Source organism: Cyanistes caeruleus, chromosome 7, assembly GCF_971803275.1.
Source record: "Cyanistes caeruleus chromosome 7, bCyaCae1.hap1.1, whole genome shotgun sequence".
NCBI lineage: Eukaryota > Metazoa > Chordata > Aves > Passeriformes > Paridae > Cyanistes > Cyanistes caeruleus.
In genome coordinates, this window is record NC_141707.1 from 29,463,730 (window position 1) to 29,491,060 (window position 27,331).

Here is a 27,331-nt window from a genome sequence, read left to right on the forward strand (position 1 = left end):
AGCGGTTGCGGCCCCCCAGCTTGGCTGCCACCGCCCCCTCCGCGCCGCGGAGCGCTCGGAGCGGCGCTGCCTGCAGACGGGCTCCCTGCGGCGCTCCGGGGCGGCCCCCAGCTCGGCCCCCCGCTCCTCCGCCATGGACGGGGCGGCTCGCCGGGGGGTGCTGGCCGCGCTGCTGGCCTGCGGGCTGCTCCTGCTGGGCGCCGCGGCCACCCCGACCCCGCCGGCCCCCGCCGGCGGCTCCCCGCAGGACACATGCACCTCCTGCGGCTTCCGGCGGCCCGAGGAGCCGGGCAAGGTGGACGGGGATTTCCTGGAGGCGGTGAAGAGGCACATCCTGAGCCGGCTGCAGATGCGGGACCGGCCCAACATCACGCACGCCGTGCCCAAGGCGGCCATGGTCACGGCGCTGCGCAAGCTGCACGCCGGCAAGGTGCGGGAGGACGGCCGCGTGGAGATCCCCAGCCTGGACGGGCAGGCGAGCGCCGGGCCCCCGGCCCACGACCCGGTCTCCGAGATCATCAGCTTCGCCGAGACAGGTGGGCGCCGCCCGGCCGCGCGCCCCCGCCGCCCGCGCCCCCCTGCCCGACCCGCCGCGGCCCCTGCCCTGCCTCGCCCCGTCTGTCATTCCCCCTGCTCGACCCCTGTCAGTCCCCCTGCTTGACCTCTGTCAGTCTTCCCTCTCGCCCTGCCTGTCCTCCTGCCCACCTTCTCTTTCCGCCCGCCTGACCCCTGGCAGTCCCCCGGCTGCCCTTGCCTGGCCTCCTGCGCACCCTGCCTGTCCTTCTGCCTGGTACAGGCACCTGGCCGCCCAGCTCACCCGCTTGCCGTCCGCCTCCTTCGCTCTCCCCTCTGCCCCGCACCGTCTCGCCCTGGCCCTGCCCGCGCCTTCCCGTCCTCCCTGCTCGTGCCCCTGTGCCCGGGATTCTCCCCGGGCTGCGCCCTGCAACTCCTCTCTCTTGTCCCTCCATCCCTCCGCAGCCTCTGCCCCCGGCTTCCCTCCGGCGGTCCTTCCAGCTGCACCGGGGCTTGTCTCCGTGCCTGCGTGTCCCACTGTCCCTCCTCTGCCTGTCCCGCTCCATCTCTTGCATCCCTTGCCTTGTCTGTCTGCCCTGCACATTCATCTGGTTCACTGCCTGCATCTGTCTGTTGAGGCTTGCATTTGCCCATCCTCTCTTTCCGTTTGTTTCCCATTTATGTAGCTTTCATTTGCAGTATTGGCCTTGTCTGTTTGTCCTCTGCATGCGGTGTCCTACCAAGTGTGTCTGTCTCCTGTCTGTCCGTCAGTCCTCTCACTAACTGCCCTGCATCCCCGCAGTACCAGCCATCTCAGTCCTGTCCAGCCATTGCAGTTATGTGTCACCGAATCCCTTCGGCACAGCTTTCCAGTAGTTTAACCACTGTCCCCGTGAACTTTGCACATCTGGCTGGAACACCATCACCCTGCAAATTACCTCTCTCCTGTCTATCTGCCCATCTCTCCTTTCCTTCATCACTCTATCGCTCGGTTCATTTTTCTCTCTCTATCTTCTTGTGGCATCTATAGATCATTTGTCCACAAAATAAATCTCTTTCTATCCTGTATGCTGCCCACTCATCTTCTTTATCTACCCTCCCACTTACCAAAGGCATATACATTTACAGTATCTATGGGATCTGTTGCATTATACATATGCTTGTTATATTCACATACAAAATTTATGAGCGCACACAATCTCACACAACACAAGTGATGTGGATCGGTGCAGCAGCACCGTACTGTTCTTTTTCTGTCACTGTCACCACAGTTTACGAAAAAGTTGTGTATTTACTAACATGCGAAAGGCTTTCTTAGTGTACATTTTGGGGGTTATTATTTTTTAATAGGATGTTGTTGGGAAATCGGGGGTGGGCTTGCACTTCCATTTGGTATTCAGTCAATCGCTGTCTTTTGTAACACTTCCAAAATTGACTTTATGTAAAACGTAGACAAACACAGTGAAAATTTTTGTCACTGAACTATTACAAGGTACTGAATGGGCTCTGGAGGCACATTTGAAAGACATCTAGGGTAACAAATGAAGACACCGACTACGCAAAAAATCCCATTCAGAGATTGACAAAAATGCTAAAGATTCTTAGGGAAGGAAAGGCAGAAAAAAAATCTACATTTAGCTCTGTACAGACGGAAGCAAAACCGATAAGGGCAGATGAGAAAATGCCTTTCCAGCAATAATTTTAAATAGCGATTGGGATGCTTTGATTCAGGGACCAGAATTACGGTCTCCGCCATAAAGGCCGGCACATTTATCACCTACGCCAAATTTAGTTAGGACTTACAGTACAAAATTGCAGGAAGGCCGCTGGTATTTCTGAAATATTTCATGCAGCAGGCTCTTCTGTTTACAAATAAGGGGTTATGTCAGACATTTGGTGACATTTGGTTTTCTGTGACAATTTCTCTCCTTTAATTCTGGTGTTGCTGAAAAGCGTATTGAGAACAGCCAATAACGGCGTTACAGCGGGAACAACCGCTTCATTGCCTTGCCTCGTATGGGAGTTCATCATTTCGGGGAGAAAAGGCAGAGATTGAAATGATTAATAATAGCAGATATTCTACCAGATAAGTGGGGGTTAGCTTGATCTGTTGGACAGGCAGGCACATTACTGAAATATTTTCCGTTCTGTCTCGTGAATCCTCTCCTTTAAACCGCGACGAGAATATGTGCAAATCGAAACAAAATCCCTGGTTTGGCATTGGCGTTTTAGTGGTTATTGAAGGAGCTCTCCCCGTGAGAATTGGCAGGTAGCTGAAAGTTAAAACTATTCTTAAACTGATGAGATAGCAGAGTCCTAGTCCTAGTGCCGGTCTTTTTCAAGGTGCTGCTGTAGCATCTTTAAATCTGGCTTTCTGGAAAAAACATATATTCTGGAAAGCTCTTAGTGATGTCTGTGGATCTGACACATCCGAATGCAGTCCAGTGTTGAAGGTTGCTGTGGGAAGTCCCCTTTTCAATTAATTCTAGTTGCAAATTGGGGATATTTGATGCAGTGCATGCCTTCTGACTGGCACAGCCTCGTTGCCGTTCGCTCGATCTGCTGTGCTCTAGCGTTGTCCCTGAATCCAGAAAGGCACACAAGATAACATTTCCTTTTTGACTTAATCTCGCTGATCTCTCCTTATCTTGCAGACGATCTGGCCTCATCTAGAGTCCGCCTCTATTTCTTCATCTCGAATGAAGGGAACCAGAACTTGTTTGTCGTTCAAGCCAGCCTGTGGCTTTACTTGAAGCTGCTTCCATATGTCTTAGAGAAAGGCAGCAGGCGAAAAGTAAGAGTCAAAGTCTATTTCCAAGACCCGGACACTAGCAACAAGTGGAATGTGGTTGAAAAGAAAGTTGATCTCAAAAGAAGTGGTTGGCACACTTTTCCCATGACAGAGGCGATCCAGGCTCTGTTTGAGAGAGGAGAAAGGAGACTGAACTTGGATGTTCAATGTGAGGGCTGTGAAGAGTATTCAGTGCTGCCAATTTATGTGGACCCTGGGGAGGAATCCCACCGGCCTTTTTTAGTGGTGCAAGCCCGCCTCGCTGATAACAAACACAGGATCCGGAAAAGAGGCCTGGAGTGCGATGGCAGGACCAATCTATGTTGCAGGCAACAGTTTTACATTGACTTTAGACTCATTGGGTGGAATGACTGGATCATAGCACCATCAGGTTACTATGGGAATTACTGTGAAGGGAGCTGCCCGGCCTACTTGGCCGGTGTCCCGGGGTCGGCTTCCTCCTTTCACACCGCTGTCGTGAATCAGTACCGAATGCGGGGGCTGAACCCGGGCACCGTGAACTCCTGTTGCATTCCAACCAAACTTAGCACAATGTCAATGCTGTACTTTGATGATGAATACAACATTGTGAAAAGGGACGTTCCCAATATGATTGTGGAAGAATGTGGTTGTGCTTGATTTAAGGTGTGTTTTGGGGGGGGAGAGAGAGAGAGAGGGGGAGAGAGAGAGAAACATTCCCGTACAAGATGGTGTTGGAGGAAGTTTCACTGTGTATCCAGGCATCAGTGTTGGAAAGTCACTGTGGAAAAGTTTGACAAAAAAAAAAAGAAAAAAAAAAGAAAAAAAATAATCATTTCACTTTGGTGTCAGGACAGTGGCAGTTTGTGGATCATGGACACTTATATATTCTATCACTTATAAGTTAATGCTATGAAATATCTTAAAGACACACACACACACACACACACACACACACACACGAAATGTGGGCACGCACACAGACACGCGCTCATACACACAGACACAGACACACACACACACACGAAGCAGCTCGGAAAGGGGACATGAGCACAGAAAGTCAGTGACCAGTGACGACGGACCTAAATGCCTGCCAGTACGAGTGAACGGCTGAGCAGCTGTTTCCCCGCCTGCCGGCGAAGCCAGACCGAAATGAGCTCCCTTTGCTCAGGCAAAAGCACAGACTGTGAGAACACAACGTATTCTTGCACGCAGGTGTCAAAATGACCAAACTTAGAAAATTAAATAAAAAACAAAAAAGGAAAAAAAAAAAAAGTTGACTGTCACCTCTTAGGTCTAGCAGGAAGCTGCAGGACACCTGCCTTGGGAGGCGATCACTTCCTCTTAATTTAAATTTATCTAAACATAAACATCACAGATACCCGCTTCTTCCTACAGCACTTCCAGCAAGGAATTGTGTGGTTCCATCGGGGGGAGAGAGAGAGAGAGTAAAAAAAAGGGACAGACATGTAAGAAACTGCTGTATTTCTAACACCTGGCCGTTGCGGAGTCACAAGCTGGGCTGGCGTGATCCGATGCTTTCACTGCCCACTAGCAAGCCATGGTTGGCTACACCTGCTGTGTCTTGGAAAAAGGAATCGATACCATATCTGGACTGTGTTGACTGTTGGCATCTCTCACTGTTCGAAGAACAAAAAGTCAAAAGTTGCAATCTGTGTTCTTCAATGGGGGACTCAGCAAGGCTACGTCACGTGGGGGATAAGCAAACAAGCCATGGCCACCACGGCTAAACCAATGAACCCTAAAGAGGAGTGACAGCGACAGAGTGGAGATGTTCTGGGAAATGCAGTGTGTTTAATAACAGGCGAGGAACATTTTTACAGTCTTGGAAAGGAGGAGAGAGGAGAGTGCTTTCAATTTCCTTACCAGGAGGTGTCAAGGATGGCCATAAAGATCAGAAAATAATGATACAGCATAGCACTTGCAAACTGCTTGAATGCACGTATAATAGCACTTGCAAATTTCAATGCCTTGAAAAGTGGTACTTGATAGTGCACTTATCTTTGCTCACTATCTAGGTAAACAGGTGCCGCATGAGCTATGCAATTTAAAGTGTTGACCCATACTAGACAAAACTGGACTTATGATATGACTTTTTTATATTTTTTTATACTTGAAATTAAATCTTTTGCTTCTTTTTTAAAGCGAATGATTGCTTTTAATGTTTGCACTGATTTAGTTGCATGATTAGTCAAAAACTGCCATTTGAAAAAAAATGTTATTTTTATAGCAGCAAAAAATGAATACAGTTAAATGTATTATACATAAATTTTGGAACCAAAGAGGCCAACATATTAGTTATAATTTTTATGAGATGGCAAAGCCATCATATATCATGTAGTCATACTGAGCAATCCCTCACGAGGCCTACCAATTGTTTCAGGGTACAAAATGGATTCTGTTTGTTCTATTCAGTGTCTTTTCTATACCATACGCACATGGAATGTAGAGTGAAAAAAAAGTGACTATTGTAGAATACATTACAATATGTGCATCCTTTAAATCCAATTTTTATGTTTATTTAATAAAGTTCCTTTTAGGTTCTGTTCCATAATAATTTAAACCAAACAATTTTCACTTAGATTTGCTGTTGAAGTATTTTACATTTGTGTACAGTTTAAATAAATAAAAAAGATTGAAAACTGGATGTATGCTTTTTTTTTTTTGCTTTTTTTTTTTTTTTTTTTTTTCAGTGTGTAACATCTGGAGGAACTCGCTTACTTTCGGGACTGAATAGGCTGCAGACGGTGAACTGTCGCATTAGACCGTAGTCATATTAGTCACTGCAGAAAGCCTTGTCTGAGAGCTCAGCTGCGATCCTAAAAATGTTACACTCCAGTTTTATTGCTGTCTATACATGTAAGCATCTGCTTCTTTCTCTCTGCAGCAGCGCAGGGGCTCTGGGCACAGGAACAGCGCTGTTCCGCATACCTGCAGGTCATTTACAGCAAGTTCCTGGTTCACCTGCTGTGTAAGAATGTAACTTCTTCCCTGGGTCACTCCCTGACTGCTTAGAAGAAGTAAAAAAAATACATGGAAAACACTTCCAGGAATAAAAGATCAATAGTAAGTTTGATTTTTTTTTTTTTTTCCAAAACTAGGTGACACTAAGAAAAGGGTTTGTTTTTTTTTCCTTTTTAGTAAAATATCTCCCTTCTACTAACTAGCCCTCAAAAATGTTGAGAAATATTCAAGTAGTCAGCTACACATATATTCAGATATTGATTTAATTGATTTTCACAGATAAATTCTTCCTCCTGGACACATGAGCAAATGCCAGCTTGAAGCTGAGAGAAGGACCTCTGTTGACTTAGCAAATGTTAGATCTGACCCTGAAACCTGGAAAGTGTTGAAGAAGCAAGATCATACAGCTAATGATGGGTTCTAGTTAAAATTCACATTCAGGTGTAGCTCTGCCCAGGTCTCCTCACAGCCAGGCACTGGGGTTAAACGGGAGGACCTGGAAGAATAATTTGCTGTGATTGTGTCAACAACCTGCTTCTCAGAACTTCGTCCTCCAGAAAGAATTTTTTTAATATCTCAGCTTTCTCACCACCTCAAACTGCACGTTGATTGTCAAAGCCACTAACCACTCACTCTTGCTGATCCACCTCTCAGGAGCCTTCTCTCTGGTTTTCATACCATGGGTCAGCTGTGCAACTGATGAGTTCAATAAATGCCCCTTGAAAGTGGTGGCCAATACCCATCCCTTCACTCTGAAGGCATGTTTGCCCTAATATGACACCATCATTATAAATAAGACTGGGCAGCCCTTTAAAAAGTGGGGTAGATTAAGAAATCTTGCCCACTGAAATGCGAGGCCCTGGAGGCTTCATTCTTAATTGGAAGTGTTTGGTTCCTGGGGTCAAAGCCAAACCCTGCATTGGACATTGGGATTCCTGTGTTCAGGAGGGGAGATCAGGGTGTCTCAGTGAGGGATTTGGACCTGGGGAACAAGGAATTGCTGTCAGCCAGGATGCTTTGAGCTTGGGCTGGCCAGGAGTGAGGGGCAGGAACAGGCTGTGCTCTGCATCCTGCTGCAAACCCACAAGCAAGCTTGGGACCCTGAACTCTTTCACAGAGGCCATCAGAAAGCACCTCTTTTCTTGGTAAAAGTCTTTCCCAGCTTTCTTCCCCTGTCCCTGCCTTCTCTGCTCCCTTATTTGTAGCTAGAGTCATGGTGTTTATGGGACAGAAACAGAAATGCAAGGAAGAACATGAATATCAGGATAGTGTGAGTGGCATCATCTGGGAGCAGGAAGAGCTGGATCATAGTCCAGGCTCCCAGGTCCTTTTATTTTTTGTGTGAAAGAGACTCTAGAAATCAATGTGAACTGAACATGCTTGGAGTTTTCTGCAGCATGGAGTCCCTTGCTGCTCTGAGCATTCTACAGACAGTGAGGTGTTCTTGTATCCTGGTGCTGATAGCAACCTGTCACACAGATTTCTAAGGCTAAAATGAAATAAAATCTTTATTTTTGTGAGACCAATCTGAGACAGTTTGAGCTTGATTTTGGTTTTCCAGAGATGTGACAAAGCTACAGCTATTTCCAGCTTTTTACAGGGGAGTGCTGGAATTCCGCTTTGTGCAGCTTCCACCTCCTGCATTTTTGAAATCAGGCAAAATGAAAAATGAGATGCCCAAGCCTCATGGCTGCTTTTCAAAAATTTTGGGGTTTTCCAATCTGTCATTCCCATCCTCATAATACTGAGTATGCAGTTTCATTGCTTTATACCAGGTTAGGTACTCTACCTCAAAAAACAGCTGTCACATCCATACCCCCCCACCCAAATGTGACTTGGTGACTCTCTTGTCTTTGATAGACTTTGAACTCGATTGTCTAAATGCTAAATCGGTGTCTTCTATCATGTGACAGAATCAATCTCTGGAGCTGGAGAATCTTCACCCTTTAAAATATTCTAACACAGGCAAAACCCCATCCCGGACCTCCCACTGCTGTTAATGAGGATGGTGTGAACAGGGTGACTGTCACGATGTGATGCAACAGAGCACTTGTGGATTAACTCTGCATACATCATGTATTTCCACACATAATAGACACCTGTTCCAAAACTGCTAGCTCTCACCTTCTTTGCTTTGTCACTTGTGAGAGATGAACACAGCAGCTGAAAATTAATTGCTTCACTTGCCCTGCCACCGGAGAAGAGGGAAACCCCTCACCGAATGCATCCTTTGTAAGCATAATTTTTGTATGGAGTGGTTTCTGCTGGGAAGGGTAGGAGAATATTTTGCAAAATTAATCAGAAATACAAATTTCTGCCTAAGAGGGGAGTCTGTTCCAGTTAATGCTGATGTCAGTCTACAGTAACTCTCCAAAAGTCTGCAGCTGTAATTCAGGCTAGGAACCATATGAGTAAAGACACACCTGAATCCGGTTTTCTGGAATTTCTGATTGGGCCCAGCTCATTCTCAGCTCTCACTATTTCTTTAAAAAGTAATTCTTACTTTGGAATCAGCAGCTAAAAGTTTTAGCAAAACCCACACATGCTGGGTGACAGATCAGAACAAGAGCAGAAGACATCTAACTTTGTCATGAATCTCCCTACATACACTGGAATTTGGCCAGGAATTAACAAGCTGCATCAGTGCAAAATGCCCCAGTAGCTTCCATTTTCTTGCCCAGCCAGTAACCTTGAACTAAAAGCTGGATTTACTTGCCTGCTTGTAACAGTAGGGGCCAATTTTATTTGGGTAACTTCATTGATTTCAAGGGAATTGTTTCTGATTTGTACTAAAGTAAGTGGGAGCAGATTTAGGTTCTTTAATGTTCTTCCAGTTTAGCTCTTGGAATAACTTATATTTCATTATTATGTGTTTATGTAATTAGTGCAATTATATCAAATTATATAATTGGTACAATTACTTGGACTCATGTAACCACTGCATATAGCATTCCATACTGTAAAATCTTTTACTCTGAAAAAAAAAACAAAAAAGAAAAAACAACCCAACAAACCAGTCAATATTACATGGGAATCTTAATTTGTTTTTAAATTCCAGTATCAAATTTAAGGCCTGACCACATGCAAGGAACTTCTGGTTCACATCAGTGGAATCTCTGAGCAGGCAGCTTGCAGCCTTCACCATAGATATTGCGTTTTTAATCTGATTTGGCCAATTCTATTCAACAGAGGCCCTCTTGGAATGTGTGCAGCTCTAACCAGCCTTCCTTGTACAAAGCAGAGACGTCAAGCTTTTACACACACACGCATACACCGCATGACCTGAGAGATCTCGAAGTCATCAGAGCCCTGAGATATGTGTACAGCTTTTTAATACTTGATCAGATTTACTGTCTTTGTGATCTGCCATTGAGAATTTTAAATCAATATTTTATTGAATTCATAGACCCTCAGTTTTTGGTCATTGAAACTGTTTTGTTCCCCCCACCACCATAACTTGCTTTCAGGCTACATTGTTGTGAAAGCTTGGAAGTAGAGGGTTCTGCTGTATCTGTTGTGGGCAGAGGAAAGTTATTCTGCCCCTGTACTCCATTCTGGTGAGGCCCTACCTGCAGTCTGCATCCAGCTCTGGAGCCCCTAGCATAAGAAGGACATGGACTTGTTGAAGAATCCTGAGGAGGGTCACAAAAATGATCAGAGGGCTGGAATACCTCTTCTGTGAAGACAGACTGAGAGAGCTGGGGTTGTTCAGACTGCAGAAGAGAAGGTTTACAGTGCCTAAAATGCCCTACAAGAGAGTTGGAGAGGGACTTTTTACAAGGGCATTTAGTGATAGCCAAAGAGTGATGGCTTTAATCTGAATGAGGATAGGCTTAGATGAGCTGTAAGGCACAAATTCTTTATTGTGAGGGTGGTGAGGTAGTGGAACAGGTTGCCCAGTGATGTTCTGGATGCCTCATCCCTGGAAGTGTTCAAGGCCAGATTAATGGGACTTTGAGCAACCTGGTCTAAGGGAAGATATCCCTACCCATATCAGGGGGCTTGGAACTAAATGATCTTTAAAGTCCCTTCCAAACCAAACCATTCTATGAGTCCATGAAAGTCAAAGTAAACACATCCAGCAAAACTGGAAAAAAAGGTAAGAAGGAAACTGATTTGATTTCCCTAGGTCAGACCAAGGAAGACCCAGGTGAAAGCTATGATTGATGATGCACCTCTCCTCAGAAAAGATCAGCCCTCACAGGTTCTGTGCATTTGTAGTTCTGCCCTGGCCCAAATGCAATCATTGAACCTAACCGCCAGGCCCCAGGGGAGGCACTTCTCTATAAGGACACCTCCACAGAATCTGTGTACTACTTCTCTTTCTCCTTTTGGACCTGCTTTTGGAGAGGGTTCACCTCTCTGTGTGCTCTCCTGCAGTCTGGCCTTTGAAATCAGGCTACAGCACAGCCATTTTAGGGCTGCAGCTCATGCTGCCTCACTGCCTTCCTCCAGCTGGTAAGTGTGCTCAGTGCCTGTTATTTTTATCTTGAGCTTTTGCTTTGTTTTTGAGGATAATTACACATTATTGCTGCAATATGTTATAATAAGTGCTATGAAGATGACTATTGTATCCAAGGGGAAAGAAGATGTGGCTGGGGAGCAAACTTAAACCTATGTGTCAGCAAAACAAACACGTTGTGTTTGGGCTGTGTCAGTCGAGTGGCACCAAAGTGGCGTTTAGGTTTTGCCCAAGTGGAGGCTGCTGGACTCATCTTGCCCCTCTTCACTGTGCTGGCTGGAGTGGCTTGTGCCTGTTTCTGCAGAGGGGTTTGTGAGGAGCTGTGGAAGAGCTGCAGCAGCTGCACTTTCCTGCAGCTGGAGCTGAGCTCCTCACCCGGTGATGGGGGAGCTGGTCCAGAGCAGTGCAGCAGGAGCGAGGTAGGAGAGTTGGGTGCTTTATCCATTTGAAGATAAAGGGTTATAAATAATACTGCATCTGGCTTCTGTGAGCTGAAGCAGACTGGGCTCTTGGACTTTTGGACCCCCATGTGCCGTATTCTATTCACTATATCCTCTGCAATCTCATTTGGTCTCATATGGCCTGGTTTTGGGTCAGACTTTGGAACTGATCCTCAGCTGTTGGGACTCCAAGGTTATCAAAAATCAGGACTTTATAAATTAAGGCCTTGGGCTCTTGTGAAAGGAAACAAACAATGTTATCTGTCTTAATGAGAGTCGTGTATGTGTATTTTGTATCCAATTGTGTGCATTATCTTTAGCAGTGATACTTCTTAAGACCATATAATTTATGAGGTGGTTATCAGTGACTCATAAGTATTTATTTATGTCTTATATGCATTGTGTATGTTTGGCTTGATCAGGGTGGCATGTTTGCATGGGTGAGCATGTAAACACACAGACAAGAAACACAAGGCTTTATCTAAGCAAATTGTCTTCTGCCATGTTAATGCTCCTGTAATACAATTTATTTTGGGGGATCCTGATGAGAGATTGGAGGTAATGCAGTGTAGCTACTGACTATTTTGAGTAGATTTCCTGTCTCTTGTGTACCTGATTCTTGGTAATTAAGCTTTCTTGCATTCAGTATGAGGTATGTAGGTGTCCTTGTGATGGCTGAAGAGAGGCAGCCTGTTCTCAGATGTGGCTCTGCTCTAGCCTGCTCCACATCCATGAGAGTGCCGCAAACCACTTTTGCTCAACTTGTGTTTTGAAATAGTTCAGAAACTGGTTTGGACTTTAGCACAGCTTGGAGCAACCTTGAGGCTACCTTTAGGACTGCTGCCAGGGGTCCCCAGTGTAAAAGCTGAGGTAGGGCTGGAATACCATAGTGCCCTGACCACTTGCCTTATATTTGGCCATGCTTCCTATACTGGGAGCTTCTGGGTGGCACTTGAGCAGAGTGGAACCCATCTAAGTCTTTGTGCTGAGTGTTTCTTATTAAATATGTGATAGGCACAGAGATGCAGGATTTAAACCAGCTCTGTTTCTTTTAGCTGTGTACCACAGTGGTTGAATCACTGTGTTAACAGTGCGTGACAATGAATCAAGCCCTATATTTCATTTTATGGGTGGGTTCCACTTACTTTGTTCTCATTTTCTCCTCCCCTCCTTTTGACAATTTAGACATGTGCATCTTGGAGAACACTGCTCCTAGGCTGTACCTCCTTGAATGGGGTTATTGCATCAAACAGGGAAAGTAATGCTGTGTTTAAGTTCTGCCCTAAATGAAAGCTTTTTCTACTTTGCATGCTGCAAATAGACTTTTAATTATGGGGAGCACATGCTGTAAATGCACTCCAGGATTTGATTCCATCCTTTGTTTGTTAAGCTTGTGGATGCGCCAGCTCTCAGAGTAATCTTTTTCTTCAACATCACCAGTTGCCATCCATAGTTAGCAGATAAAGCAACAAAAGGAATGGCAGAGCAGTCCTTGTGCTGATGGCCAGCAGTTTGCTGTCTCTGGCAGACTTTCTTGAGGTGATATTGAATGTTAAAACAATTCAGATGTACTCTGTTATTTGCTGGGTTTAAAAAGCTGTTGATGGTAATGTAGGGCCAGATTCAGTTATTCACACCTGTGGAAAGCAGGTTCAAAATCCTACAAATTTGGAATTCCCCAGTCAATTACAGTCAAAAAGCAGACTTCAAAACTGTACAGAGCAAAGCCTGTAGTACTTTTGGTGCAATATCAGAGCCTTAGCCAAAGGTGCTATTACTCCATGAGCTGTTCAGTTGCACCCATTTGCACCAGGTGTGAGTTTATCACGTTGGCTTGTAGACAAACCCCTTGCTTTAGATCAGTCAGCAGTCAGGCTCCTGGTGCTCTGTGTATTTCTGTAGCTGGTGATAGCTATTGTTCTTTTCTGCACTATGTTCACGGCATCAGGCATTATGACTCATGTCATAACACCATTGTGAGCCATTTGTTTAATAATGCAGCATCCGTGTTGTGTCACTCTAGCAATGTTCTTAATTCTTTCTATTATTAACATCTGTTTTGAAGTGTTTATACTTGTAATTTAGCTTTTCAAATTCTCACTGGATATAAGCTGGTGCAAAGGAAAACGTTAATAAACACATCTAAGAGAATCTGATACTTTATTTGCTATACCTGATCAGAAAACCAAGAAGCATATTTGTTTAGGACTTTTTTTGGTTTGCAATAAATTGTTATGCAGGTTTCTTCATCAACTACAAAGGAAAATGCAGGTGCTACTTTTTTTCTGTTTTTGTTTTTTTACTCCTGTCAGACTAGTTGGATTTTAATTATTAATGGTATCTTTTAATTTGACAAAGCAGATGCTATAAAAAAAGTTAGCTTGCCTTTTTCCAGTCGGGAAAATTAGTAATTTGTTAGAGTGGTGGCATTTTAGACAGGGCTGTATCTACATCCTATCTGTAGATCTTTGAAGCTGTTTGTGCATCACTGGCACTGTGCAGAATGTGAAGAACCTCTGTGGGTCCTTCCTTTCTGTCTACCAGCAAAAGAGTGGAGAGATCCAGCAAATATTTGGGCAGCAGATCTTCTGTTGAAGCTGTTAGAGTAGAAATGCTTAACCTATAAACAATTTGGGGTCAGGAAACTTCTGAAAAGTTCTTTGTTGCTGTTGTTCTGTTGTTTTGTTGTTGTGTTATTTTTTTTTTTTTTTTCCTGATTGGCTTAGCTTCTGGCAATGTTGTCATACAATGACAACTCAGAGGTGTCTTTCTGGAAAACAGAAAAGTTCTGGAACATAAATGTAGTTCTCTTCTATTAAGCTGGCATGTCTGCAGTGACCCTTTATTGGGGCTCTGAGTAAATCTTACCATAATTGATAGAAACAGCTTTAAAAGAAAAGCAAAACAGATCATGAAGAAAAGAAAGAGCTGATAAAGCTTCTAGCATCAAGAGTGTGCATGTTGAAACACTCTCTAATTATATATTTATCCAATCCAGTTAATACTACAGAGCTTGCAAAAAAAAGCCCCATAATTAGGGGTTATGAAAATGTCTACATAGCAATAATATGGCACCTAAATATAGCATCTTTCCTCCTGAAGCACTTTACATCATTTGAGAACCATGGACTCAATTCACAGCTGGCATTCACAGGTGCAACCTTATTGATTTCAATGGAATAGTGCCATTTTTACCAGGGATAAATTTTGTCATAAATGGGAGTTTTATCTTAGGGGCTTGTAGGGCTGCCCATCACAATAGTATCTGCATATCTTTTACATCAAATTAGCTGGCAATAGCAAAACCTTTAGCAGACTTCACAAAGTCTCTGCCACATCTGCCTTCTTATCCTGCAGAAATCTTTTCTTGGGCTAAACTCACTCATATTTTGTGTCTTTTGGGGATGGGGAGAGAAGAACAGCTGATGGTAGTGAAGATGTACAGAGCTTTTTTTGTGGGTAATGTGACCATGGGTTTCATTCAATGTTTCTGCTGGAAGCTGAATTCACAGTTGTAGTTTCTGGATTGAGACTATCAGGACTTTGGGACTTGAGCACCCCTAGAGCTCAAACACATGATCCCGTGACTGTAGCAGGACCTGAATTATGTATTGGTCATGGTGCCCATTACTGATGAAATGACTGCTACATACATACAGTTTAAAAAAATTGTAAAGTGAACTTTGTCCAATACCTGGTGAAGTCACTGGGACTAAGGCTTAATGCACCGTAGTCCCCAGTGTCATAATATGCCCTGCAGATTTTGGTCTACTTCTCTGCCACTTTGCAGATTATAAAAGTAACTACAAACCTGTCACCTACTTCCCTTTAATATGGGAAAGATGGCGTTTCCAGAGTGTGAAGTAAAAAGGTGTATTGGGAGCTTAGAAGGAAAGAAAAATAGTTGGCTTATACTTCACTTGTATTTGCCTTCCGTGTGAGAAAAATTTGATTAGGCTGAAACTCATCAGCTTGAAGATGAGATGTTGGTGGGGTAGGAGTGAATGCTTCAAGTCAGAAGGTGGGCAGGGATTGTTTGTTCTGTGGCAGTGTATCAATTAAAATCATTAAATGAAACTAGAAGGAGCCAGGCTCAAAGCAAACAAAAAGAGATGTTCTCCATGCAACTGGTAGTGGACACAAGGAATTCACTGCCAAAGGTGGTTGTGGAGGCTAAAAGCTTATTAGAGTTCAAAGGATGACTGGACAAGTTTGTGTAAAGAAATGCATGGAGGATTACTAAGTAGCTAGAAACCACATCTGGCTTAGGAAATACCTTGATCTGAAAATAGCTGGAGGCTAGCAGAAATGTGAGGGAAATAGCATAAGTGGTTCCCTTGCTTCTGCTGCTTTCTGGCTTGCTCCAGGAGCCAGCTATAGGAGACTTGATGCTTGGCTAGATGGGCTGGTATGGCCATTCTTCTGTTTGTACTTGATGTGACAGCTCTGCCCCTGCAGGTTTCTGCAGCAGGCACATGTGGGTCAGTGCTCTTAGAGGTGTTGTGTGCTCCAGTTCTCCTCCATTTGTGATTGGTAAACTTGGTCCCATGTTGCCTGTGAAGGTCTGGGTTCAGAGTCTGTGTGAAATGCATCTGGATGGTGTTTTATATTGGAATACCTGCTTAGTGTGAGTGGAAAGGCAAAATCGTGGAGTACTGAAAATCAGTCCTGTTTCCTGTAATAACTGATTTTCCTTTGAGGCTTCTTCTCCAAAACTTTATAAGACAGACCCTGTGTAGCTCTGAAAGGATCGAGGAGCTATACAGTTTTATTGTGAAAGAGAATAAATTATATTGAGCAACTCCTACACACACATACGGAAGAAAAAATTTCACCTCCTCCCATAATATCAGATTGTTGATATTCCCTGCATAGAACTGTAGGGAATAAACAAATGCATTCATTAACATTTACCCAGTAAGGTGAACTGAGGACAGAATATCAGTCCAGATATCCAGGCTTATCTCTGAATTTCCTGGATTTTATGGATTTAAGTCTGACTCTGAACAGGTCTTAAGGGCATTTTCTTGGTGGATTAGAAGGATCTGTGTTTGGACGGTCCCATCTATAGTACCTATGGGATTGCACAAAGCCCTAGTTTTACTATTTGTATCTGTTTTAAAATCCTGCTATTCATTTGCCTGAGTCAAACAGCTTTCCAACTAGAATTAGAGTTGGGTACATAGCACGAGGAGAGTACACATCTGGAAAGAGCTCGAAAGACTCAACCAATGTTTCACAGACAATGTTGGAAAACAAACAAAAACCTCTCTGAAAATGTGGTCTGCAGATGGATCTTTATATTCTCTTCCCCATTATTTTAACGGGGAAAATTCATCTTTAACAGGCATTCAGCACAAAAACAGCAGGAAAAGGGCTCAATGGGAGTAATTTTCCAGGATATCTTTCTGTCTGGGTCAGAGAACAAATTCTCCTGTGCCAAGAGACTCCACTCCTCATGGGGTGGCTGCAGTGTCGGAAATGTCATCATCAGTGTCTTCTGCTGAAACAGTGCTGGGTGAAGCTGTAAATTTCCTCGGGATATTTCTCCAGTAGCTGGTATGGGGCTCCGCTGTGGGCTCGCCCAGTTTGCCACAGAAAGCGTCGCGTGGCTCGGGCGGCCAATCCCAGCTCCAAAGATGGTGTGCTTGTTGCAAGCTCGTGCCAAGCCATCTGTAAGATTTGTCAGATAAATGTGACTAGCGAAGTGGCACTCGTGAGCAGATGAAGGGAAATTCCCTAGGGGATTCTTTATTCGCTCATCATTAGCAGGAGAGGCAGTGGGAAAATTCATTGTTTAGCTGTTCAAAACACTGGTGAACATTTGATACTGAATAATCTTTAAATCTTTGTCGGGGGATGTCAATCGTGTCTTGAGCAGCCCAGACTGTGCTGGAGGCGGAGTATCATGTTCTGCATGTCGCGCTCACCTTCAAGAAGGATACAGATATCGCAGTTCCTCAATTTTGTATTTCACCTCAAAACCACCTCCCTTCCCTGAGGTAGCTTTATTTAAAATGAGCTGAGGCATGGAACAGCCTAGAGGTGCATTACTGCTGTTTACCTGTGTGTGTCCCTGATCCTAAATGGAAAATAAAATCTGTCCCTGCTGTGAGAAGGTACTGCCCATTTGCTAAATGAAACTGGCTTGCAGGCTTTTTTGGTGGCAGCTTTGCAGTGAGGACTAAATCTCATTTGTTCCAGTCAGGAGGCTGACTTACATGTGATGTTTCACAGAGTAAACTTACCAGGCTCTGCCACTGGTATTTTGTGAACTAAAGTGGGCCCACTCTCCATGCTGATGAAAAACGTCATGTCTCACATGTTCTCTGTAGAACTCCTTTTGTGCAACTCACTTTGCTGTACCAAAGGGATTTTTTTTTAGTCTTAGAAGTGATTAAGCTCCTAGCCAAGATATTTTAGACAAAGTCCTAGGTTCTTTAACATTTTTATGGTGGAACCAGGATGCTTTATGACATCTGTGTGCTGACAAGGGCATACGTAGCACAATGTATTCTGCTTTCATTGTTATCAGCCCTATTATTCATTCCAACTCTATGTACACTTACATTTAAACAGGAGCTTGGAAATTAATGGAAATATCATCTGCTTGAAAGATACCAAGTTGTAGTTGCACTCATTGAGGTCTTTTCCTCCCAAAGAGGATTTAGAGAGGGTACTAAGCTGGTGTTTGGGGAGTAGGAGAGGGGGTTGCAGGATCTGACTGAGAACACTCTGTGATTCTGTGAGATTCCCAGTTCCACAAACTCTAGCATGGATGGAGAGCAGCACAGGTTTCGTCTTCAGGGAGGTTGACTTAGTGGAGAGCTGGTGAAGAGGACGTGGGGAGAAAGGTGGTCTTCTACTGAACCCCATAAGACCATTCCCCTAAAGGCTTGCTGGTGTAAGGTACTGTAAAAGATTAAGATTCCATCACTTCTTCCTGTAAGTCAAGATGAAAATCAATGACAAACAATCCATAGCACCATTGTACCACAGTAAGGGTCCCATATCCACATTCAGCATCTTCACTGTGTGAGCAGATTTGAAAAAGCTGAACCCCTTTGCAGCTCCACTTGGCTTGAGGGAGACATGAAGCAGCATCTGACTTTAAATGGTAGTATGTGAAATGTAAAGGCTATCACTAAATCTTGATGAGTGAATAGGTAGTTTTTCAAATGCAGCAGGTCTCATCCGTGAAAAATTTGTGAATTTGAGTTGAATGGAGTGGATAGCTAGAAAAATGCTCTAGACCTTGCTTCAATTTTTTCTGTAAATAGATGAACTTCTGTTGACTCCAATACAATTGTCATTGCTTGCTCGCATGACATCGGTCTTTTTTATTACAAAGGAAAAAGTCACCTCACAAGAGACCTTTGATGTTTTAATGTGTCCTGGCATATCGATGGATACATCCAGTGGAGAAGAACAATCTGGGACACTTGGTCTGCATTTGTGCTTTGCTGGAGATTTGCTATGTAACCTCGAGCAAATCTATTAATCTCCCAGTACCTCAATTCCCCAAATGCAAAATGGAGATAATAAAACATAACTCCCTTAGCAGGGTAAACACATTAAAAAATGCACTTAAAAGCAGTTGGGTACTAGGTTAATGGAGACCTATATCTTGTGGGGAAGATTTGTTGTATTATAAATAATACATCTTCACAATTATTCCACTTAGTCTGCCTTGAAGCCTTCAAAGACATACCACGCAAATGTTTACTGGCAGCATGTTTCCCCCCTTTTATTGGCCAACAACATGTTTAGACCAGACTTTGCTGTGGCAAAGTATTTCAGCACATTGCACATGGCAAATGGCTCTTTTACTGTAAAAGTAGATTTTAATTTCTTTTAGAGAATACCCCAAATAATGCTGTACTCAGCAAAGGCCTGTGCACCTGGAATAGCTGTCTCTGAGCAGATTTTCCTTGCAAAATGTTCAGCATGCTTCTGCCTAGAGCTTTCAACAGAAACGGAGAATGAAGGAGATGTGGTGGGTACCAAGGACAAACTCTTTAAGGGTGAGTTAACTTTGCAGACCACCTGAAAGAACTTGGGTATGTCTCAAGTCAGCTAAGCAGTGCTGGTGCCAGAATGTCCCAGACAAAAAGGCCAGTGTTGCAGAGCATGGCTGAATTGCCTAGGGTACAAAGTGGGGGTCTGGGGGACTCCACTGCAGTGTTAGTGCACAGGAGCTATTCAAGCCTTTAGACCACCCACTGTTTTAGCAGTGTTACTTAGCTTCCCTGGACTCTGTAATTGCTCTTGTCACATTACTGAGGATAATGTAGAAATATTGCAAGCATTTGCCTTGAACTTGAGTGTTGAAGCTTATGTAAGGGGGAAAAAAAAGCTACACAGAATGAAATGAAGGGTGTGATTCTTATCCCACTTCTTGTTTTACACTGGTTTTCCCACTGGAGTAATTCCTCTTTAACGATGTAATATGTTTAGAAGAAGACCTCTGTATGATTGTGAAACATCTTTGCCTGCCTAAAATAGGGGTGTTATGAGGGTATTTTGAGGAAAGCAGAATTGACATGGAATTGGCATTTACTTCAGTTCAGATAAGGTTTTTTTTTCCCCCCCTGATACAGTGAAAGGCCAGTGTGGTGTGAAGAAGAGGGAGAGCTTTGTTTCTGTGATCAGGACATCAAATAGAGAATTGCATTTTCTCAGGTGCCCTTCTTGTGGGGATGCTCCCTAAGAGCTGAGGATGGCAGAGGTGTGCTGTCACACCCTACCTCAGGCTGCTGGAGATGGGGAGCTGGATTTGTTAGTGTGTGAGACCTGTCATGTAGCTGCTTCCCAGATGGGGGGGGCTGGTGTAATAAACCTGTGGTAGCTGTGGTGATGCAGTTAATCCCAGGTCTGTGTCTGCTGCAGAGTTTGGGAGGTGTCATGAGAAAGGCTAGGTACCAGGAGAGTTTGCTTTTAACCTCTGCCCCGAAGTACAGGAACTATGGAATTGAGGGGTTTTTTTGATACCTGCAGTGTAATGCTTTTGGATGAGAGGCACCATAGAAGAATAGCAGCAGTGCAAAAATATGAAGGACCCTAAGAAGAATACCCTGAAATAAGGAATAGATAAGAGGAAAGGTAGCCCTGCAGAGGAGCTTCCACACTTGCCAGTAGCCCCTGACAATTCTCCTGATCTGCTGCTAACAGAAACCACAGCAAATGTTTACTTAATCTCTGGCAAGCATCTATTCATTGGGTAAGACTAAAATGTTGATCTCATGCTTGGGAGGAGCTTGGGAACAGTGAGTACATGCCACTTGACCGTGCTTCAGGCACGGCTGGCCAGTCCCTCCAGCAGGTGATGCTGGGTACACTGGGAGTGCTCCTGGTCCCTCTCAGGCTGTGTGCAGCAGTGAGCACAGCTCTGAGCCTCTCTGCGGCCTGGTCTGCACGGCCTGTGTCAGAGGAACCTGAAAGAGGGCTGAGCTTTGATTATGTTTGACCCCTAAACAGTATGCCATCGCTAAGAAGGTAGCATTAATTTGTGGGTACCCATGTGTGCTCCTTGGATGGCACCTCCAGTTGCACACTTCATTAATGTTTATTCCACAGCAAAACTCAAAGCAGCCGAACCATTGTTCTGTAATAAGGCAAAGAGATGTATCTTCATTATTTTCATTGTGTGTTGTGGAGAGGCCCACAAAGAGAAGCTAGGTAGGAGTAGATACCTGATGATTGATCTCCCAGTGATGCTAAACTGAAGGTCAATTTTTTTTCATATTGCATGACTGCTCCTGTTGGTGCTATATGCCCTAATGAAAAGCATTTATTTTGATTCTGTATCTTGGGTGTCCTACCATATCTTAATGCCTAGAGTCTACAGGTTAACTAATTCTGTTTTTATTGGAAAATATTTCAAATCACTCTAGATATTAATTTGATGATATCATGACTGTACTCTGTATTGTGATTCAGATTACCTGCTTTAGTAGCGTCTTGTCCTTTCTCCCTGATTTTAACTGTGTTTGGGACTATGAAACTATGTAATGCAGGGTCACTTATTCTTCTGTCTTGTGATCATCTGTTACCTAGACTAGCAGACAACAAAGAAAAAAATGGTAGTGCCAATCTATGAGGTGTCACTATTTATGTATAGCACCTAGCACAGTTGGGAGTATATATTATCGACATTGCTGTGGTGTGAAGGGACCTTAATGCTCCAGGCATTACACAGGCAGACAACAAAATATGTTGCCTCCCCAAAGAGCTTATGAACAAAATGTAATTAATGATCAATTGATCTTGCAGCAGAATTCTGTAGAACACCACTGAATCAAAGCTGCATAAAGCAGTGACACACCCGATGGCACATGTTTATCTTGTGCAGAGGCTGAGGGAGGGCTGTGTGTCAGACTCCTTGGGAAGCACCTGCACGCACTACTTCGTGTAAATAGGAGGACTTAGAATGATGAAGTTAAGCCTAGCTGAAGGCCAATGGATCAGACAAGAAGGGATGACTGAAAATGTGTGAGTTGGCAAGAATCACTTCAGAGAAGGCTAAAAGGGTATTTTTACCCATGCTAAGGTTTGTTACACACAAAGACAAGCCAGCCAGAGGCTGACACTTCTCGGCTGAACCAGGCAGAGGCTGCTGGAGAAGCTGCCTTGGTAGGCCTGGGTGTACCTGTTGTGCCATCACCTGTGGCACACGAGGAGAGGCACTGAAGGCCCAAGCAATGCTTCTTAGAAACTGGCACTGTGGAGAGGCAGGGTAGGAGGAAGGGGATAATGAGCTGGAAATTGTTAAAGAGGTCTAGTGTCAAAGCTTTCAGAAGAAAACACAGATCTGCTGTTCTGCAGGTGTTGATGACTGCTCGAGGCTGAGGATGGGAAGACTGAAACTTGTGCTTCCCAAGGAAGGTGCTACAAGCCTCAAGCTTCTACCTTTTAGACCAGCAGAGCGTAGGAGAGTGTTGCAAGATGATGAAACCATACTCCATCTTTTCTTGCTTTTTTCAAGGGGAAAAAAATGATGCAATGGCATGGAAAGAAATGCATGGAGGCAAGGTTGAAGTAGCACGGAAAACTAATGGAAAAGCGATGAAAATGCAGGAAGTAAGGTTCATTTGCCTTGGAGGAGCAAAGCTGGCCCTAGAAAAAATGGTAAAGAGGGGGGAAAAAATTAAAATCCCGGTCACAATAATGTGAACAGGAGGCCTTTGGTGAACATGTGGTGCAGGTGGCCAGCACCTAAGGAAAGGAATGCAATGGAGGTATAACCAGACAAAGGAAACTGAGTTAAAGTAGAAAGCACAGCTTGTGACTAAATTAAAACAAATATTTTGTATCTTGCTTTTTTTTTTTCCTCTCCCCCAGATTTTACACACAGCTATTGTAAGGGCTATAAAGTATTTTGAAAGGCGTTGTTGGAAAAAGTAGTAGTTTCAATATCAATGTATTGGTGATGATTTTAACTACTTGTTTTATGGCAGAATTTGGAGAATAGTTGAAAATCCTTAACGTGCATTTCTAGTTTTAGCATAAATATGTGAAATTCTTTGTATGACTAGGACAGAATTTAACACTTAGGGGCATAGAAAGAAGGGCGTGCATACTAAAAATGCAGATTAAATAGATTCAATATGAATCAAATGGATTCAGATGTGAAATCTGCAAATGCAATCTACTGCAGTGTAAATAGTGTTTATTTCAAATTTTTATCCCAAGCTTGAACTGCACCTGAAAAAGCTTAGCCTAAATAGAAATATGAATCTGTACAAAACCTCTTGCCAGAGTTTAAAAAATAATTTCAACTTGAATTAGTGCAGCTTTTAGTTATAAACATAAGATGTATTTTAGAGTGGAAACTGAACTCTGATTTCTGCTCTTCTAATTGAGCACATACACCAAAAGCCCACTGCTTATGGTATGAAAATCAGAGCAAGAGGGGCAGATGCAGAGCACAGCAGCACAGGATGGTAATGTTTTGTTCTTTGTCATGCAATATCCTACTGTAAAAACTGCAGATGAGGGGAGCCAAGAGAGGACTCTCTCGAGCCCTTGGAGAGCAGGTCAGGGGTGAAGTATTTATATTGCAGTGTTGGGGAACTGAGGTTTCACAGCATCAGAGAGGTTGGAAGGGAGTTCAGTGGGTCACCTGGGCCATACCAGAGCACATGGCACAGGACTGGGTCCAGACAGTTCTGGAATATCTCCAGTGAGGGGAACTCCAAAGCTCTGGCCAATCTGTTCCAGTGCTCAGTCACTGCACAGTAAAGAAGTTCTTCCTTTTATTCAGGTGGAACTTCCTGTGCATCAGTTTCTACCCACTGCTCCTTGTCCTATTGCTTGGATCCATCCTCTGTCACCTTCTCTTACAGACTGTTAGTCTACAAATTGATCAGGTTCCCTGTCATTCTTTCCTCTCCCCACAGTGTGGAAAACCATGGCTAGAAACATCACCTTGGTCTGTGAAATGGGTTTTTTCCCCTCCCTTGCAGGCTGTGGAGGCTTGGATCTTTCCACTGCAAAGTGAAGAGCTGATAATCCTCTGCAGGGTCATCAGAGCTGCTGAGTTGCCAGACTTTGGCTGCTCCCTGTTTTCCCATGAGCACAAGTGCCCATTTTTCTTCCTTAAGGGGATGCTCTATTTGCACAGCCTTAATCAGCAGCATGTTATGGTTTTGGCCAGTGCAGTTTATGATGGTGACAAAGTAAATTTATTTTTAATGTGGAATTGGCCCGTGCCTCATTGAACAATGTACAAATAAAAGATATGGAAATCAAAACTGGTTTGGCTTGCTGGCCAACATAGACAAGAATAAAAAAAGAAGAGGTGAACAATTCTAGCAGGTAATTCCCAGACTTTGGTGGGTGCCTAAACTTCCACATGTCAGAAGGAGAGAGAGCAAGACTTTCGCTAGCAGCATTGCATGCATTTGGGAATGACGATTACGACTTGGAAACATTAATTCTCATACAAGATGTTCTTCTTTGACATTCTGGTTTTATGAATATTAAAATCTTTATCATCTGGTCAACAACTCCTGCTACTCATTTTGGAAAAAGCTGATATTTTCATGTTGTTCTCTAGGTGGGGATTACAGAAACACTGTTCCATGATCCTGCACAGGCAGGAGCACAAACAAAATAGGAAGCTGGACAGAGTCCTCTGCTATAATCAATCTTGCTCAAAACTTTAGGTGAAATAATAGGAATGTGATTAACCATTTTCAGGTCTGACCCTGCTGAAAAGCCTCCGAGGAAAAAAAATAAATATCTTGCTATGTGGGCAGGCTGCTTTCAGTATCTATCTCAGGGAAAGATTTCACTTGATGACAGAATTATTATTAAATCATGTATTTGGTTGCAAAGAGTTACCTCAGACTTGAAATCCAATAGATAATAGGCTTTATATTGCTGATGAAATAACTAAAATTACATATATTATATCTGAAGTAAATTAAATCAACAAAGGGAATCTACTAAATAGCTTAAAGACCTTTTCTATTTCACTTTCACAAACAAATGAAAAATAAAACATTTCCCAGTGTTTGGCTGACTGTAGTGACATCATGCTTGTTAAAGCGTTTAACTGCAGCAAAGCAAATAGTTCAACTGCTCTGTCTCTGCTAGGGAGGAGAAGAACATCTTGGGTCCTAAATGTGCTTATGGACAGTACCCATACGATACTCTAGGGATCCTGAACTGAATTTGAGGCACATATCTGTAATACTAATAAAATCCCATTTTCACCTTTTTTAATACCTGCTTTTCTGTTTCCAAGGTATATAACAATGCAATGTGATTGGAGTAGTGAGATCACTCTCTTCTCCCTAAGAAAAAAAGATTAAGCAAGGATATTAATCATATTAGTTGTAACAGAGGGCACCTATCTTTTCCAATATTTGTTCCATGACATAAATAATTTTTCTGGGTGTCTTCAGGAAGGATTAAAAAGTCTGCTGTTAAAGAGTAAGGCAGATATGGACATTTTGATTTTGTCTTTACCATTGTTACTCCCACCAAAGATAAAACGTCAGCAGCAAATTTATCTCTGTTGTGTCTTCTGTCCAAGTCAGCTTGGGTCTCTGCTTCAGACTTTTCGGTGTTTGATAATTTACATTTAAGTCAAAGCTCCAGTTACCTTCTGCCTGTAATAGCTGTCAAGGTGTAAAATACGCAGCCTCCATGCAAGCACTGCTTAACTGGCAAATAATTCATGGCATAGGCCTTCAGCTGTGATTGCAAATCAAACTGGTAACAGGAAAAATCCTGCAGCGAACACAGACATTATCTTTTAAAAACTGAGACTCTCACAAGCAGTTTCTCTTGCTGGGGGGTAGAAAAGCTCTGGCCAAGCTAAACCCATCTCAACATTCTGAGGAATTCTCAGGGAAAATGATTAGATGTGTAGCTTTTCCAGGCATTGCTATAATGGATTTTGTCTCAGAATAGAAAATGGAGGTCATACTGAGAAAAGGAAAATGCTTCTTTCTTTTATGTGGTCAAAAGTGGAAGCCTTCCAAATTTGGGAAAATACAGTAATAAATCTGCAGCCACCTAGAATTATGTGGTGTTACAAGTGAAGACAGCTCCAAACTTCATTCCTGCAGCAGCAACAAAACTCCATTCTCTCACCTTGAATCCACTACTGGCTGAGCTCATCTTCATTGGCCCAACGTGCTCTCCAATGTGGAGCCAGGCTGCCTGAGCCCCTGCCTCCCAGGGCATTGCTGCCCAGCACGGATGCTTTTGGTACAGTCACACCACACTTACAGACAAGTATTGCTTGTACTCTAACTTAAGGGACAGTAAAATTCAGAGGTCCCGTTGGGACTGGGAGGCACCTCGTGTGTTCCTGGATCCCAAGCTACAGCAGGCAACCACATGAGTTGACTTCAAGAGGGGAACTGACACTAAGATTGGTTTGGTTTCTCACCTCTGTTGCTCTCCAGAAAGTATTCAGGTGCTTCATCTCGCTGATGGTCTAGCAGTGGCTGCTTCCCCTGCTGAAGTTCCCTACTTGGTGCTGTGCACAAGCCTGGGAGGGCACCTTTGCTCCCTGGCAGGCTCTCCTTTACAGTTCTCTCTTGCATGCTTAATGCAGTCAATTCATCGCATTTTTTTCCCCTCTTCCCTCTTGCTTGGGGATTTTCTGCCCATTTTCTCTGTGTTGCCAAGTGGTTCTGTGTTGTAGCTTGTTAACTGCCAGTGTGTTGGTGTTGCATATGGTAAAAAAGCGTAGCTGGCAATGTAGTATCACCTCCGCAAAAGAAAAAGATGTGAAACCCGACTGAATTCAGCCCTGAAACTGCTTTTGCTGGGACCGTCTGGGGCAGAGACCCTCATGGGTACAACGAGGCAGGGATGCTGGGCAGCCTGGTGCACAGGGCTGAGGTCGAGCAGGCTTCTGTGCACTGAATGTCAGGCTCTGCCACCAGGGATTTTTAAACGTTGAGGTTAAACACTGTTGCTGGAAATTCCCTGGGAAATGGGGGGGGGGGACTCCAGAGGGAGCAAAACAGGTAACGAGGGCGGAAAGTGAGCTTTGCCCCCGAGCTGGTGTGAGAGGGGAGGAGGGGACGATCGCTCGCTGTTTAGGAGCAAACAAGCCCCCTGCAAGGGAGGCCGCGTTGCTGCGCGGGGACAGGCGGGAGAGGAGCGGAAGCCGGCGGAGGAGAGGGGCTGGGGGCGGCGGGGCGAGGGGCCCAGCGTGGCGGGCGGGGGCTGCGGCAGCGCTCGGGCTGTCGTTGGCACCTCGGTCACGTGCGTGGCGAGCACCGCCGGTGTGCGGGCCCGCGCGGCGCGTGGGTGCCCGTGGCGAGGCGACATGTGGGACGGAGCCGAGCGGGGCCCAGCTGCTTCTGTTTATGCTCCGCGGCAGGGAGGCACACACCGCGCGCCTGCGGCTTGCCGGCAGTCCGCCGTGGGCTGCTGTCCGTGGGGAGGCCGGCAGGGATCGGGGGCGGGCCGGAGCCTCTCCCCGGGCCGTGGTGAGGCCGTGGTGCTGGGCCGGGGGGATTGCGTCACTGGGGACTCGGCGCTGCTCCTCGGCAGCGCGGCCCTCGTCCCTCCTTGCTCTGCTCGGGAGGCCCTGGCTGAGTTCAGGATGGCTTTTTTTCTCTTTTCCATCTTGAAAACAATAGTGAAATTCCTGAAAAGGGGTGAGCATGTACCTGCATGCAGGTGTGTTTA

At 44.4% G+C, this 27,331-nt stretch overlaps 2 protein-coding genes and 2 long non-coding RNA genes across 8 annotated transcripts in view; 2 read left to right on the forward strand and 2 right to left on the reverse strand.

Annotated features, from left to right (window-relative positions):
- INHBB (inhibin subunit beta B) lies at positions 1 to 5,992 on the forward strand. Its single transcript, XM_086897685.1, has 2 exons — positions 1 to 536; positions 3,168 to 5,992. The coding sequence occupies exons 1-2, from the start codon at positions 134 to 136 to the stop codon at positions 3,941 to 3,943; spliced, it is 1,179 nt and encodes a 392-aa protein (XP_086753811.1). The 5' UTR covers positions 1 to 133; the 3' UTR covers positions 3,944 to 5,992.
- Positions 1,731 to 27,097, reverse strand: LOC111932226 (uncharacterized). Of its 5 annotated transcripts, XR_002866011.2 has the most exons (4): positions 26,076 to 27,097; positions 24,902 to 24,969; positions 21,115 to 21,227; positions 17,740 to 18,113 (listed from the first exon to the last, which is right to left on the reverse strand). It is a non-coding gene; the product is annotated as an uncharacterized LOC111932226 (long non-coding RNA). The 5 variants fall into 5 exon arrangements; XR_015289240.1 differs by lacking the exons at positions 17,740 to 18,113; positions 21,115 to 21,227 and adding an exon at positions 1,731 to 3,430; XR_015289241.1 differs by lacking the exons at positions 17,740 to 18,113; positions 21,115 to 21,227 and adding an exon at positions 1,731 to 4,064.
- On the reverse strand, positions 16,449 to 17,530 carry LOC147652272 (uncharacterized). The gene is made up of 2 exons (XR_015289247.1): positions 17,419 to 17,530; positions 16,449 to 16,843 (listed from the first exon to the last, which is right to left on the reverse strand). It is a non-coding gene; the product is annotated as an uncharacterized LOC147652272 (long non-coding RNA).
- The window catches only part of GLI2 (GLI family zinc finger 2), a 383,459-nt gene continuing 383,109 nt past the window's right edge, over positions 26,982 to 27,331 (forward strand). Inside the window, exon 1 of the mRNA XM_086897659.1 lies at positions 26,982 to 27,129. The gene's annotated coding sequence lies outside the window, so the exon portion shown is untranslated. The remainder of the gene's footprint in view (positions 27,130 to 27,331) is intronic.